This window comes from Solanum pennellii, chromosome 8 (assembly GCF_001406875.1).
Source record: "Solanum pennellii chromosome 8, SPENNV200".
In the NCBI taxonomy this organism is placed as follows: Eukaryota; Viridiplantae; Streptophyta; class Magnoliopsida; order Solanales; family Solanaceae; genus Solanum; species Solanum pennellii.
Genome location: NC_028644.1, coordinates 65,808,252 through 65,823,608, shown reverse-complemented (window position 1 = coordinate 65,823,608; position 15,357 = coordinate 65,808,252). Strand labels below are relative to the sequence as shown.

The 15,357-nt window shown below is 28.0% G+C and overlaps 1 protein-coding gene across 1 annotated transcript; it reads left to right on the top strand.

Annotated features, from left to right (window-relative positions):
• Window positions 1–9,009: 9,009 nt before the first annotated feature.
• Window positions 9,010–11,680, top strand: LOC107028844 (BOI-related E3 ubiquitin-protein ligase 1). Its single transcript, XM_015230064.2, has 4 exons — window positions 9,010–9,959; window positions 10,046–10,158; window positions 10,331–10,698; window positions 10,959–11,680. The coding sequence occupies exons 1-4, from the start codon at window positions 9,913–9,915 to the stop codon at window positions 11,469–11,471; spliced, it is 1,041 nt and encodes a 346-aa protein (XP_015085550.1). The 5' UTR covers window positions 9,010–9,912; the 3' UTR covers window positions 11,472–11,680.
• Window positions 11,681–15,357: the final 3,677 nt, after the last annotated feature.

Here is a 15,357-nt window from a genome sequence, read left to right as displayed (position 1 = left end):
CCCCCCCCCACACACTAATAATATACATTTCATAATAAATATACATCCTTATATATAACAAAGTCTGACAAGTTCATTTAACATGATACATGAGTACACATTGTCCCAATTATTTCTCAATTTTTTTTATCTTATTGCTAATTCCTAAGTAAATCAGAAAAAAAGATTATTTTCGTAAAAGAAAGAGAAGTTTTATTGGTTTTTATATGTAACGAATGTAACTATTTTGGATGAAGTTGATAAAAATCACTTCTTGTTATTTAAGTATTAGCCAACGTTTCAAAATTATGGAGTTTGAAACGTTACATGTATAAAATTTCAGAATAGTAAATATTAGCAAATGATTCGAAAATAGATGATCGGGAATACTTTTGAATTCCGATCATCTTACACGTATCTCGATTAATTTTATGAATCATGATATATTTTTCAACTTCCACTAACAACATGTGTAAGGTAATATCGTCCGGTAAAACTAAAATAGATGGGAAGAAATTAGCGAAGTATTTTAGTTTCTACTCAAATTTAAAATTTGAGACTTCATTGTTAACCTAATAATGCTTTTCTTTTTTCATGATAAAAAAGATATAGTCTTAGCCAAAATAACTAGGTAAGTAAGGGGGAGAAGATGAATAAAAGAAAATAAATTGGAAGATGTGATCACACATCACACCTACAAGTAAAGCAAAAGCAAAGTCATGCCTATAAGTTGTCATATTTAATTTAGGTAATTGTTTTCATTTAATTAAGTTGTCCATTAACCAATGTGACACCTTTCATCAATACCAATTAATTAATTAATTATGTCATACTTGTTTCACCACTTCCATTCCTTCCAAAATAATATATTATGATGGATACTACACCAAAGATTTATTTAGTAGGTCTCTCATCTTTGTCAAAGGTAAAAAGTTATAGCCATAAAAATGTGTTACATATGAACTATTTTTAAATCTATACTATCGTCAAATATGAAATAACAATACAAACTTAAATAGATTGGTAAGTAGAGGATCGGAATAGTTAATAACTATTATAAATTGTGAATATTTAAAGAGATCAATAATCGAAAAACCAAAAATGTTATTAACCCCTAGCCTGAAATTTAGGAGAATAAGATTGAAAAGGAGTAAACATTGAAAAGATAAAATTATGAAAATTAGGAAGCAAAAACTATATGCTCGCTTGCCCCATTTTATATGAAGTAGTTTAATTCGATACGGAGTTTAAAAAAGAAAGACAGACTTTTAAAATTTGTGGTCGAAAATAAACCATAGAAATTTGTGTGACGGTAAATCATTTTATTAAGGATAAAATAGACATTTTACAGTTAAATTGTTACTTAATATAGAAATGTGTAATCTTTTTGGGACTGACCAAAAAGAAAAATATGTCACATAAATTGAATCAGACTAAACAGTATTTTAGAAGGTGGAGGATTGATTGAGATGTGTTTTTAGGTTTTGAGGGGGAAAATAACATAAATAGTGGGTAGGTTGTAGGGAATGGTGGAATTGGCAAGAAATAAAGCAAATGTAATTATTCATCGAAAAATATTTTTGATCAGAATATTATTTTATCTATGTTATTTTATCTTTTTGAATATTTTATTCTTTTAATTTTAATATCTTTTAATTAGAAAATAAAAAAATCAATTTAGTTTAAAATTAAAAATATCATAAATTTTTTTAAATTTCTGCCAAGACCACTTAGACCCATCATTTTTTTGAAAAAAAAAAAAGAAGGAAAGGAAAGAGAAAAACCCTAGAGAATATGAAAAAGGAATTTGGAAGTGTGTGTTTAGGTCAAGAAAATATTGGCTGGGCAGTGGTTGGGTTAGGATTAAAGTAATATAAATCACTCTCTTATTTATTCGTCTATTTTTACTTTTCCAGTATTAATCTCGTACACTTTTAAAAAAAGTACTCCCATTTTATTTCTAAAAAAAATTCAATTTCTTTTAGTATGTTTTGAAAAAAATGACCCTTTTTCTTTTTTTATGATACTTTAATTTCATTTTTCCAAATAACATTTTTATGTCTACAAAAATTAAAAGATATTTTAATATATTTCATATAACTTTAATTTAAAATTATCAAATTAAAAAATCTTCTTTATTTTTTTTTAAATTCATGCCTAGTCAAATTAGATATTTCTTTTCCTTTTTCTTTAATCAAAGAAAGTTTTAAAAGAGTAAAATATTTATTTAATATTGTAAATAAATAAAATTGAACAGAAAAAATAATAAATAAAAGATTGTTGTGTCTACACCTCATGAAAAGAGCCTGGTTTCATGATAGTACTCTTGGAGATGATAATTTTTCAGTTATCAAATATATATGAGAATAGAAAAAAGAGGAAAATGATAATTAGAAAATCTGTCAAATCTATATATTTTTTTGTTAAATGTACACTTCGAAAATGCATGATTCAGTCCCCAGTAAAATTAATTATGGTTTGTACTATGTAGTTGTTTTCCAATATGCTAATTATAGGCGCTGTGTTTTCGAAAAATTAATCAAAATTACTTATTATTTTTACTTCTCGAGAGAGGTAAATTATATAAATTTTGAGTAATATTTTAAAATACTTTTTAGCTAATTGGTAAGAGAAGAAATATAACTTATATTTGTATACTTTTCAATATTAAAATAATAAATCTAAAATATTAAATTTAATTTAAAATTTGAGAAGCAAAACATAACGACTAATATGAAATAAAGATAGTTATTATTCAAAGAATCTGATGAATTTTTTTTAATATAATATATAAACATGTTAGTTGCCCTCAAACTTTTAAACTGATATAAAATTGAACAAGTAGACACATATATTCTACGTAGCATGTTGTAACTTAGTTTGAGTGTTTCATACATGAATTATCATATAAGATATGTTTCTCATTGTTCAACTTTATACAAATTTAAATATCAATTTTATACATAAAAAATTAAAAGATATTAATATTAACCAATGCTAAATCAAAAAAACAGATTTAAGAATCAGGTCAAGAGAAATAAACCACTCCAAGTCTCCAACCAACAATTTAGGCAAAATAAATATCACAGTGTTTTTTTGTTAATAAATAGAAAATGAGAGAGAAATTTTGGGTTGATTCAAGTGGATGGAAAAATATCTTATGTCATACCCATAATAAAAGCTTTTGAGATCGAGTCTTGAAATAAAAAATACTTTATAAAAAAAAATTTGTATCATAGATCAAAATTAGTCAAGATTCTAAATCAGATAACGGACTTGCTTCAAAAAGGGAAAAAACTCCCATCACAAATCTACTTAATGCAAAATTAATAGGAACTCATTGTGTCGTGTATATATATATGTATGATGATACTCTCTATGTCCGAAATTATTTGTCATGTTATGCTTTTCGAAAGTCAATTTGATTAATTTTCAAAGTTAATTATATTACATTAATTCGATATCTTTTTTTTTAAAAAAATAAATATTCTAAAACTATATGAAAAGTACTATAAATTACAATTTTTTACATATTAATATGATAAAAGATTACATCTTAAAATGTTAAACAATATTTTATAGTTTAACTCTAAAAGTAAAAACTATGATAAACAATTCTAGACGGAAGGAGTATTAAAAAGTAGTTAAAATATTAATATTTAGCTTTAGTTGGTGATGGCTTCAACATATTTACAGTCAATATTCATAATCACAAGGTTTGGCTTTATATTAATTACAAAAAAGAAAAAACAATATTAATTAGAAAACAACAGAGGTTTCTAAGGGCCTCTAGAAGAAAAATAAAAACAAAAAAGAAACTCGTCTAATATTTTAGAATTTGTAAGTTTCTTGACTCTTCACGAGATTCATTATTTGCTAAAGTAATTTCTCATTTAGCTTCTTTGTTTTTAATTTATCTAACTTTTTGAACGTAATTATCGAACGATGCAATACAGTAAATGATATGAAAAAATTCTTAATAGAAAGCATTTGATTTCAAATTGGGTCTATGCGATGCAAATTCAGAATGATAGGCTTCAATATGATTACAAATTCAATAAAACCTAATAATTGTGACTCAAGTTTAATATCTGTCTCATAATTCAAAAAAATCCAAATCTAAAATGCATAAATTTCAAATTATAAATCATCCTGCGATTCAAAATGAATAGTTTAATCCTGCATTCTCTATTTAAATTTGAGAAAATTATCTAATTAGACAAATTTATACATTATATTTACCAAAACATAATAAGAGTTAGAAATTTGTTTTACCAAACGTAGCAATAATTTCTAAATTTCACTATGTACCATTAATAACAAGTTATAAGATTCGTTCAATATCATACACTATTTTCTTTTTCGAATATCATTAAATCTAGAAACGACTTACTGAATTACTAAATTATTGTTGTGATTTTTAAAATTATTATGTTATGCATTGTATCTATTGTTATCTTGTATTTAAATTATTGTGTTATATATTATATTTTTGAGTTAAAATTTTTGTCTTATTATTTAAATTTTGTGCATTCTTCATAGTGGAAATTAATATAACATCAAATTGTATCACAAAGTGAATATTTAAAATATTATTATTCGAGATGAAAGTAGTATATATAAAATATTTTTTTAAAAAAAATGTTGTATTAAATTTAAAAAGAATTGCATATATTAGAGATTTAATTAATAGTCTTATATAAAAAATAATATATTAATTACAAAAAAATAAAAATAATAATATAATATTCAAAAAGTGAAATAGAGAATATGAATAGTAGTTCTCCAAATTTTGGAGAATTACTATTCAACTCTGTATAATCGAAGAGTTAAAAGTAATTGGAGAGAACATTTTCTATTTTACTCTATAAATATAGAAAACGCAGAGTAATATAGAGTACGATGGTCTAAGGTGGTAGTAGTTTTCCATTTGAATTCTTTTTTTTTTTATGTTTTATTTTTTTTGTGAAATGGACGAAGAGTCATCAATATTACAAAATTAGGACCATTATTTTGAACCGCTATAAGTGGCTAATACACGAGTTGAATTAATTGATTTTGAAGTGACATAAAGACATATCATATAATTACTTAAAAATTCATCGAAAAATATATTTTCGATTTTCTCCTTCTTCAATTTTGTATCGAATTAAATATTCGAAAACTCCCCGCAGATGGCCAGTAGCCCAAAGACGTTACGTATATGCAATTATTCTATATTGAAAAATACACAAAAATTAGAAAGAAAAGATCATGAATATATCCACCCATTAAAAAAAAAAAAAAGAGAGGCTAATTTTATGAAAGAATATAAGCAAATAAAGAATGATAATTGGTTGGTTTATGCACTTATATTGCGTGAACAATTGTTTACCACTAAGTTTTTATTTTTTATTATCGTGACGTTTCCTCAATTTACGCACAGTTTAACTAATTATCAACTTTTATCAATAACTGATGTCAAATAATTCTATCAGTTAAGGCTAAAATGAAAGAAATAAAATTACCTAGTTCATTTTATTACCCACTAAGCTACGTCATTGGGTGCCTAACTTAAGTATTAATATTAGGCCAATAATTTGAGTAATTATCTCTAAAGTCAATCAATTCGGCCTGCATGCATTTCTGACTTGACTTGGATTATTACGTTGTGGTATTTAATTTATTAGTCAATTAATCAAATAAAGCTTGCTATTCATTATCTCACCCTTAGTTAGATGTTAGATTTTTGGTCCTACAAAATAAACATGTCTACAAGTAGATATATGTTTGGGGGGGGGGGTTAGACACATCTATATGGTCTTCAATATATTTTAGTTGAATACTTTTTAAAAGATATAGTTGTGGTTATTTTACATTTCCTTTCCTACTACACACTTATTGAACTTAAAATATCTAAATATGTTTTGAAAATATACATAAATATTCAGTTGCATAAAAGGTGATCACAAAAAGCTTTAATCAGAAAAGCTTTAATCACATATCATCGTTTGGTTCTTATTATTAAATTAAAAGTTATGTTCATCTTTTTAAATTTTTATTGAAAATCATAATGTTCAAATCAACTAACATTTACTTAAATAAAAAACATTGCTCAACAACCACTTAATGAGATTTAATCAAATACTAGCAACACGTTATTTAACATCAATTACACCATTCATTACGTGGCAAAGTAATTACAACTAATAAATACAAATAATGGTTTAGTATTATTTTTTTCAAAGAAAAGAACAAAACCAATAAACTCAAGCAAAAAGAAAAAAAAATTGAATAAGAAAGGTGTGTGTCATAAGAAAGAGACATAGCAAAAAGAAACAAATTATACAAGAGTTAGATAGGTGGAAAGGTATATAAATGTGCACATAGACTCTATGATCACCCAAATGGTATGCTTGGTGCATGAATGAATAGAGATAGCTGTCATAGTAAAATGAGATGAGAGACGGAATCAAAAATTAAAATTTATGAATTTTGAATATAAAAAAGTTTAGTCGAAATTATTGGATAGTCTAAACTCGTATCTAATATTGTAGCTCCGCTATGACAATGATGAGATAAGTATAAATTTGATTTAAAAATTTTGCCGTGCAATGCTGTAATGCTATGAAAAGATAGGCAACAAGAGGAAGAGGAGAAGACTAAGTACTAAAAACTAATAAAAGGGAATCGTGGGACCAAAAACAAAGACAAATTTGTGTGATGCCATTATATGCACTTTCTTTCACATTTTCCTTACTCTTTTTTCCCCCCCTTCTTTTACTTTATCATTAATTAAAGTTAAAATAACCTTCTTGGCTTTGGGGAAAATTAATCAAAATCCTTGTCATCTTTCTTCTTTTACCAAAAATACAAAGAAGATTTACCATCTCTTTATTAGGTAGAAAAAAAATCACATATATGTGTTGTGAGCTATAAGCATTAAGAAAATTCAAATTATAAAAGAATAAATATATCACGAAGTGAAGACAAAAGCATCTATACCGCTACGATAGATAGAGCTAGAGAACTGAATTACCTTACGATTTCAATTCAATAAGAAAAACTTCTCCTTTATAGAATAGTAGTACGAAACCTAGCTCAAGCTAGAGCCATAAATATTGACAAAAGATTCACACATAAGTGGTGGCTTCTTTTAACTTGCAATGCCGGCTGTTTGCCTTTTTGATTAAACGTAGAAGTAGAGGTACTTTTATTTTGACGATAGTATTTAAAATGGATCATAGCCATAAATTTTTATCAAAAGGTATCTACAAGATATACAATTCTAATGCACCTAGATGGTTTTGAGTTATAATTAGTCAACCAATTCAACTAACACACGACACATACAAAGAATAACGTAAATGGATAAGCCATCACCCTCTCCAGACCACACTTGTAGAATTACACTATCGTCAATGCAAGTGAGTTTTGCATTACGAGGACATCAAAATAATTGTTTATCTCATTTCATTTTCTTCCACATCAATATATTCGTTTGATGGATGGATGGGAAGGTCTGACAATTCATGAGAGTCGTGTAAGTTAGGGATTTTCCTTAATGAATACATAATACTCTGAGTCAGCAAAAAGATACACAAAAATACGAATAAAATGAGTTTAGGAGGTAATAGGACTCTAGTTAAATTTATGTGTATCTCTGAGATTTCGATCATAGGCTAAAGGATTACTTATACATTTTCCCGTATAATGTATTTACTCTTTAATTGTTGTTTTCATCAATGGTGTTGGCTCAATTGATGGAAAGGACAATTCCAAGAGAAAGAATGGGCTGGCATTATGCCTTCACGAATGAAAGCACACAAGATGGACATATTTATAAATGACTTTTTATGGTTGACAGAAAAAAAAGATGCTACCATTTTTATTTTATTTTTTGTTGATATGGGAGAAATTTAATTTAATTAGGATGTATGGTGGAGTAGAGGGACTACTTTTTTGTTTTGGCTCAACCATAAAAATGATTTATTTTTTTTTCAAATAGTTATCAACCTAATTGTTAGGTAAATTTCAGTTAATCAGGTTTACCACATGACTATGTTAAATTAGACTTGTTAATTAGAGAGTCAAGATAAAAGGGAGAAAAGTTATATTCATAGCATAACCCCATCTTTTTCTGATTCCTTGTAAATTAAATCTATGAATAACAATAATAATAATTAAAAAGGTTCAGGTTTCTTGAAGTTTCTATATTTCTCACCTGCTCATAGGCTAAATAATAGGAAAAAGATAATAATAGGTGAAAGAATTTGACAGATTCATTTGAAGTTTTTTTTTTTTTTTTTTGGTATAACATTAACTTTGAGAGAAGAAGAAGCTAACTCAGCCAACAAACATAGCAATTAGGTTGGAAGTATTCTTATTTGTAAGAAAAGGAATGTGATGAATACTAGCTGTTTGAATCTTCAAAACCAAGTAAAATTCAACATATCTTATTATTATTTTTAAAAAAAGAAAAACTTTATTTTTTTTTCCCTATCTAATGTTCGATCCATTGTAGTCCAATTAAAATTGCATTTACGTTCAGAAGTTTCAAAATAAGGGGTTAATGCGCTCCCTAATAAAGGTATGTACTCAGAGAAACTTAAACTCAATACCTCTGATTAAAAACAAAGAAAATACTTACTATTTTACCACAACGTAAAAAAAAAAAATTAGTTTGATGTGTGTGTACACATCTCATCCATCCGACTCCACTTAAAAAAAAGAAAAACAAAACTTTGGAACAAGCTCAAACAGCAATATCTAATTTCAAGAATCATAATTTTTTCAGGACCCACTAAGCAAATAAATCAATTAATAAAAAAAAGAGAAGAAAACTATTTCACAATGAAGGTGACCTAGGCTTTAACAACTAGATGGGCATCTTGTATTACACAACCACAACAAAATATAATTATTAGAACAAGAAACCAATCTCCTTTCTCTATGTATACAGGGACAGGTTTGTCTCACACTTTAAATAATGCTCCATTTACCAAGAATTATAGACTATATAATATATATCATAATACAATTTCAACCCCTCCATTACCTTTTTAAAAAATTAATTAAATCTCTTTAAAAAAAAAGAGTTATATGAGGGATAGGTGGGCAGCATGGGCCATATAGAAACAATTCCAGCGGCAGCGGTAACGGCAGAGACCTTCTGCACGCCCAACAACAATATCAACCCCAACTCCAAGACTATCCCCACATCTACCTTATTGATGATTCTCCTACTCTTTCTCTATACTCAATAAATATATATATACATACAAAAACTTTACGTATATGTGGGGTGTGTGGATAATACCAATATAAACAAATTGATGAAAAATTCAATGAATAATAAATAAGAGTTGATAAGAAACACAAGAGTTGAGAAAGAGCCAAACCAAAGCTAAAGCCACGGCAAAAGAAGAAGAACAAAGCAAAGGAAAAGAAAACTAAGAACCAGAATAAGACGGGCTACCCCTCTCTTTCTTTCTTGGACTGATTCTATCTTTTCTCTCTCTCTGTTATATGCTTTCAAAAGCATTTTTTAGCAAACCAAAGAAGCAAGCATAAGGAAGAAACAAACAGAAAAAAGAAAAGTGAGTGAAGGCAGAGAAAATTATGTGTTGTTGTTCTTGGAAAATGGCTTAAAAAGATTCATTTCACTCTTTAACCTCTCTCACTCTTTGAAAAAAAGCTTCTTTCTTTACCTTGTCCTCATTCTTTACATTTCTTTGGTATTTTCTTGAAGGGTGTAACTGAAGAGTCTGCCTTGGTTTAGGGCATCTTCTTCTCTATTCATGCTGTTTATGTGTTAGCCTTTAATCAGAGAGAACCCCCACCCACCTACCAATCACACATCTCTTCATTACCATCTTCCAACTTAGAATCCATTTTCTTTTATATATATACATCTATCAATCTACCTTTCCTTTCTCAATTCTGAATACAGAAATGGCTGTTCAAGCTCAATACCCATCAAATGTTCTCTTTCTAAACAGGTCTGCATTCAACACCCTCTATAATCTCTTTTCTTTTTCTTGTCTAAGTAACTTTAATTGGATTTTCCTTTGATTCTTGATTGCAGAAATGTACAAGAAGGAAAAACCCCACTTGGTAATGATTATTCATTGCAATCTCAACCTGGTGGTGGCGCTGGGTCTTTTCTTGATCAAACACAAATGTTATTCAATCCAGGAGGTAGGAATTCATAGTTAAATACGATTCAAATTCAATCCCAAATTCAAAAAAACTCGAAGTTTTATTAGTTTTTCTTCTTCTTCTTTTATCATCAATCTTGAATTGAACATACAAATTACAATCTCATGAATACATATACGGAAAATAATATTGTTGCTTTTTGCGATTATAGTTGGGGCAAATTCAAGGAAGAGAGGAAGAGAACTTACAAGTACAACGGCAGCAATGAATCCATTGATGTCAATGCAATCTCAGCCTCAACCGCAACTCATTGACCTCACTCAACTTCATACATCGCCTCCTTCTCAGCAACAGCCGCACAACCTTGTCTCCACCGGACTCCGTTTAGCTTTCGGAGACCAACATCAACACCAACACCAACAACATCAATTACAGCAGCAACAACAACAACATCACCACCATCACTCTCTTTCTCCTCAAACCTCTCAATCATCAGCTTTCTATTCAATATTAACAGAAGACTTAGCTACTCATATCAAACAACAACGCGATGAAATCGATCATCTCCTCCTAATTCAGGTACTATTTTTGTTCAAAATTTTACCATACAATCAACAACAAAAGTTTGTTTAAGTTACAAACTAATTCAAATTGACATATATCGATTTCGCTGCAATCATATCAAAATGTATCACGAGAACTCTCATCTCTTTGATCGGAGTTCAGAATCAACAATGTGAGAAACTCAAATAGATACATATTTTTTTCCCGCAAAATTTACTATGCTTTTTGAATTTGTTCACGGAGAATGAAATTTTCTGATTTCTGCTATTCAATAGGGAGAGCAATTGAGGCGTACATTAGCAGAGAAAAGGCAACGTCACTACCGTGCACTGATCGGAGCAGCAGAGGAATCAATGGCACGAAGACTAAGAGAAAAAGAAGCAGAGATGGAGAAAGCAGCTCGGCGAAACGCTGAATTAGAGGCGCGTGCAGCGCAATTAAGCGCAGAGGCACAGGCTTGGCAAGCTAGAGCAAGAGCACAGGAAGTAACGGCAGCGACACTTCAAGCTCAGCTGCAACACGCGATGATCAACGGTGGAGGTTGTAATGAGATAAACGACGGTAACGGCGGCGAACCGGAGGATGCTGAATCGGCGTACATTGACCCGGACAGAGTTGTTGAGTCAACCGGCGGTCCTAGTTGCAAAGCGTGCAGAAAACGAGTTGCCTCAGTGGTAGTACTGCCGTGTCGCCACTTGTGTATGTGTACAGAATGTGATGCTGTTGCTCAAGCTTGCCCGTTGTGTTTCGCCATTAGAAGTTCAAGTGTTGAGGTTTTTCTCTGTTAGAAAAAGCCCAAATCAAGGCCCACTTTGTTTTTTGGCCCAAACCCAAGCCCAAGTAATGCACTTAGAACTTTTCAAATTAATGTTCTAATGGTAAAAACAAAAAAAGGAGTTTAATTTTGAAAAAAAAAACAAAAAAACAGTAAACATAAATGAAGAAAACATGAAACAAAAATAATATTTCATTTAATAACTATATATTCCTTTTTCCAGATTTTTTTTTCTCTTGGGTTTATTTTTTTATTTTTTTCAACAATTCGAGGATCAAAAATCTTCCTTTTTTTTTAAAACACAGTTTGAAATTTAATTCATTTGTATATATTCGTTTTATTCTTTTATTTACCGCCCTGTGACATCATATATCAATTTTCATAATTTTTTTTCCTTTGTGATGAAAAAAATTACTGGTATAAATTATTCATGAAAAAAATCCAGGTACATATAATTTTTTTTACCATATAAGGGACAGTATTTCTTACTTAAAAACTATTAAGTTCAAATGATTTGGTGTTTATATATATAGTTGAACTTTAAACTGCTATAAAGTAGAATTATTAGACACATGTGTCCAAATGACAATGACAAATCATGTAGGACACATTTATTAGTACATGCATGTCCTATGTGGTAAATTACGTACGAGATTTGTTACGTAAGACGTATACATTAACTTGTTTAAATTTATGATATTTGAAGTGCTGAATTATTAAAGCATAACGAAATTAGAATATATAAATATCAGTTGATACCAAGTTAGATAACATGTTTATGTATTATATATACTTCAACTTTTTTGTTTACATGCCAAAAAAAATATTATATTATTATACGAAAGTTTAATGTGCCAAAAATAATAATAATAATGAAGGCATAATTAGGAGATTTTTCTTTTTTAGGTAAGGTCGGATTTTCAAATTTTAAGTGGACTGTTTCCTTTTTATGTTTAACCTAATGTTATAATATTATGCAAATGATTCAGTCAACTAATTATAATGGCTACTTAATTAATTAGGGATATGACTGGGGTAGAGGAGATTAATTTATTTTAATCAGAGATATCGAGTTTGATTCACGAGAATGAACAATTAATGTTATTCCTTTAATAGGCCCTATCTAATATAAGTTTAAATTAATCTGATCGATCGGTAAATTTTAAATTAAATTCCTTTGCCTTAATGAGAAGAAGTATTAGGTTTGGATCTTGAGAATATGATAAATCTATGCTTGAAAATGTTATCTTTTAAATAAATTACATGTGCTACAAATCTAAATTAATCTGAACTTAATTTTTAATTTTGAATAGCGGATGGTTAAAAAGAAAGAGAAATACAAACTTTATTCAACAAGTTGCAAACATAATTAACATGCATGATGAGATAACTATGCATGGTTAATAAGATCATTAATTTATGTTATTATTACCTCTCTAATTATAGTGTCCTAAGAATGGTCAAAAAGTCTATAAGCAAGTATTCCACATGACAGGGCCTAATTAAGTATTAAAAGTTTGGCTTAATGTATTTTTTTGACCTAATTAAGAAAGTATTTAGGACCATGTTATTAAAATAAACTTCTACAAGGAGATGGATTAGTTAAAGAGTTTGGCGTATTTAGCAAAAAAATTACCTAATTGTATTTAAACAATAATTAATCTCCTTCTTGAAATTTAAGATAGAGACAATATTCTCCATTATTTTGGTGTCTAATTAGGCAGCTACGAGCATGTTCAGATGAAAAGTCGAAAGCCAAAAGTTATATGTTAGGATAGTATTTATTTGAATTAACTTATTTTTAAGTTTTTTTGAAAAACATTTTTACAATGTTGGATAAAAAAAAACCACCAAAAATGTCAACTCATAAGATTAATTGTGTGAATAAGATTTTTTTCGTAAATTCTATTCACAAATTTTATTACAGGCTCAAAACTCAAGTTTATGACATATATTGTCTGTCCTCTTTGGTAAAATACGTCTATTTTTTTTTTCCGTCAGACGTTGTTATTATTGTGCTTGAAATCACATATACTTTTTTCTCTTTTATTTTAATTTAAAACTCACGCAAGATGTCATGTATAGCCTTCTCATGTCAGCCTAAACTTTTATGGAAAAATTACATAAATTAATACATTTTAAAAAATAATTACATATTTTAGCGATATTTTTTGTTTATTACCATTTATAGCAATACTATGATAAATCTGTAATATGTATTAAAATTGTATTATAAATGAATTAAAAGCGATCAAGTGAGAAAAAAATATTGTTGCTATAAATGGTAAATATTTTATTATTATAGCACATTTATGTAAGTTTCCCAACTTTTATTGATCTCTCTCTTAATCCGCCGTTCTTTATATAGTACTTAATTTTAATTAGATCAAATATAAATATTGAATACATAAATTTCTATCAATTACTATAATTATCTAGGAAATGTTTTTTTTCGCAACTACTTGAGGTGGTTAAATAAATATGGGCAACTTTCACATATAGCAAACAAAAAATTCATATTTGTATTCTATAGCAAACTTTGCATAATTGCGCTCCATAGCAAACATAAAAACTGTATAATTCGCTATACATATACAATTGTATAATTCGCTGGCCTAAATTGTATAATTCGCTGGCCTATTTCGCTGCAATTGTATAATTTGTTTTGCATATAGTTGAATCGAATTAAAATGTATGTATATTGCATAATTATAAGTGTATAGCAAGAAGATATATGTTTTTCTCGCTTTATACAAAAACAGAAACACAATATATACACTTCTGTTGTATAAAGCTAGAGAAAATTGTATTTCACTGCAATTGTATAATTCGCAATTGTATAATTCGTTGGCCTTTTTCTCTGCAATATTTGAAGTAAAATGTTTGTAAATTGTATAATTAAGTGTATAATACGAAGATATACATTTTTGCATGTGTATATATAATTTTCTCTCGCTTTATACAAAACAGAAACAGAATTATACACTTCTGTGTATAAAGCGAGAGAGGCGAGCGAGAAAGGAGAGTGGCGAGCGAGATTTTTGGGAGAGAAACGCTGGAAAATTTTATCTAATGTTTGCTATGGAGTACAATTAAATCAAACCCTAGCTATTCCATTTAATTTAGATTATTAGTTTGCTATTATATACAATTTTCCCAATAAATATAGCACAAAACCAAATGCCAGGATATTTAAATTACAAGCGGCAATTTTTTATTTTTTATTTTTATAAAAGACATGAATTAGTTATTAAAAAAAATAGTTGCTAATTTATCTCTACATAATTCATGATATATTTATCTACCATAATTTTTAAAATTATTTGTTGCTAATTTATTAAATAGAATTAGCCATGAATTTATCTTTTGTATAGAGATAGCTAAATGTTGTTCACTCCTGTCTCCTTTTTCCACTTTTTTTGGTTTTGTGTATTCTATATATGAGTTTAGCTGAAACAATAAATATATATATTATAATATGTGTGAAATGAACATAAATATTAAATTCTATCGAATTTAAATTTTGAATTCGTGGATACGCTTATAATGGGTTGGCTCCTAACTTAACTTTGTCTTAATTATTTGAACCATTAAAAATCTTACCTAATATACACTCGCTTTGAAAATACAACAAGAGAATTAACAAAAAAGATTTGTAATTTTACTCATTTAATTGTTTTTTAAAATTATATATAATAAATAAACTATAAATATAAATGTTCTGCTGTTTTTTCAGAAGTTGAAATTAAACAGAAAAGGACTAATTAAGCACAATAACATAAAACTTTACAACTAAATAAAAGAATAAAAAAGATATGGGACTTAATTAATACCCATTAAAGTTAAAGTAATACTCTATTCAGTTTTGAATCAACACCATATCCAAGAAGGTATACTTT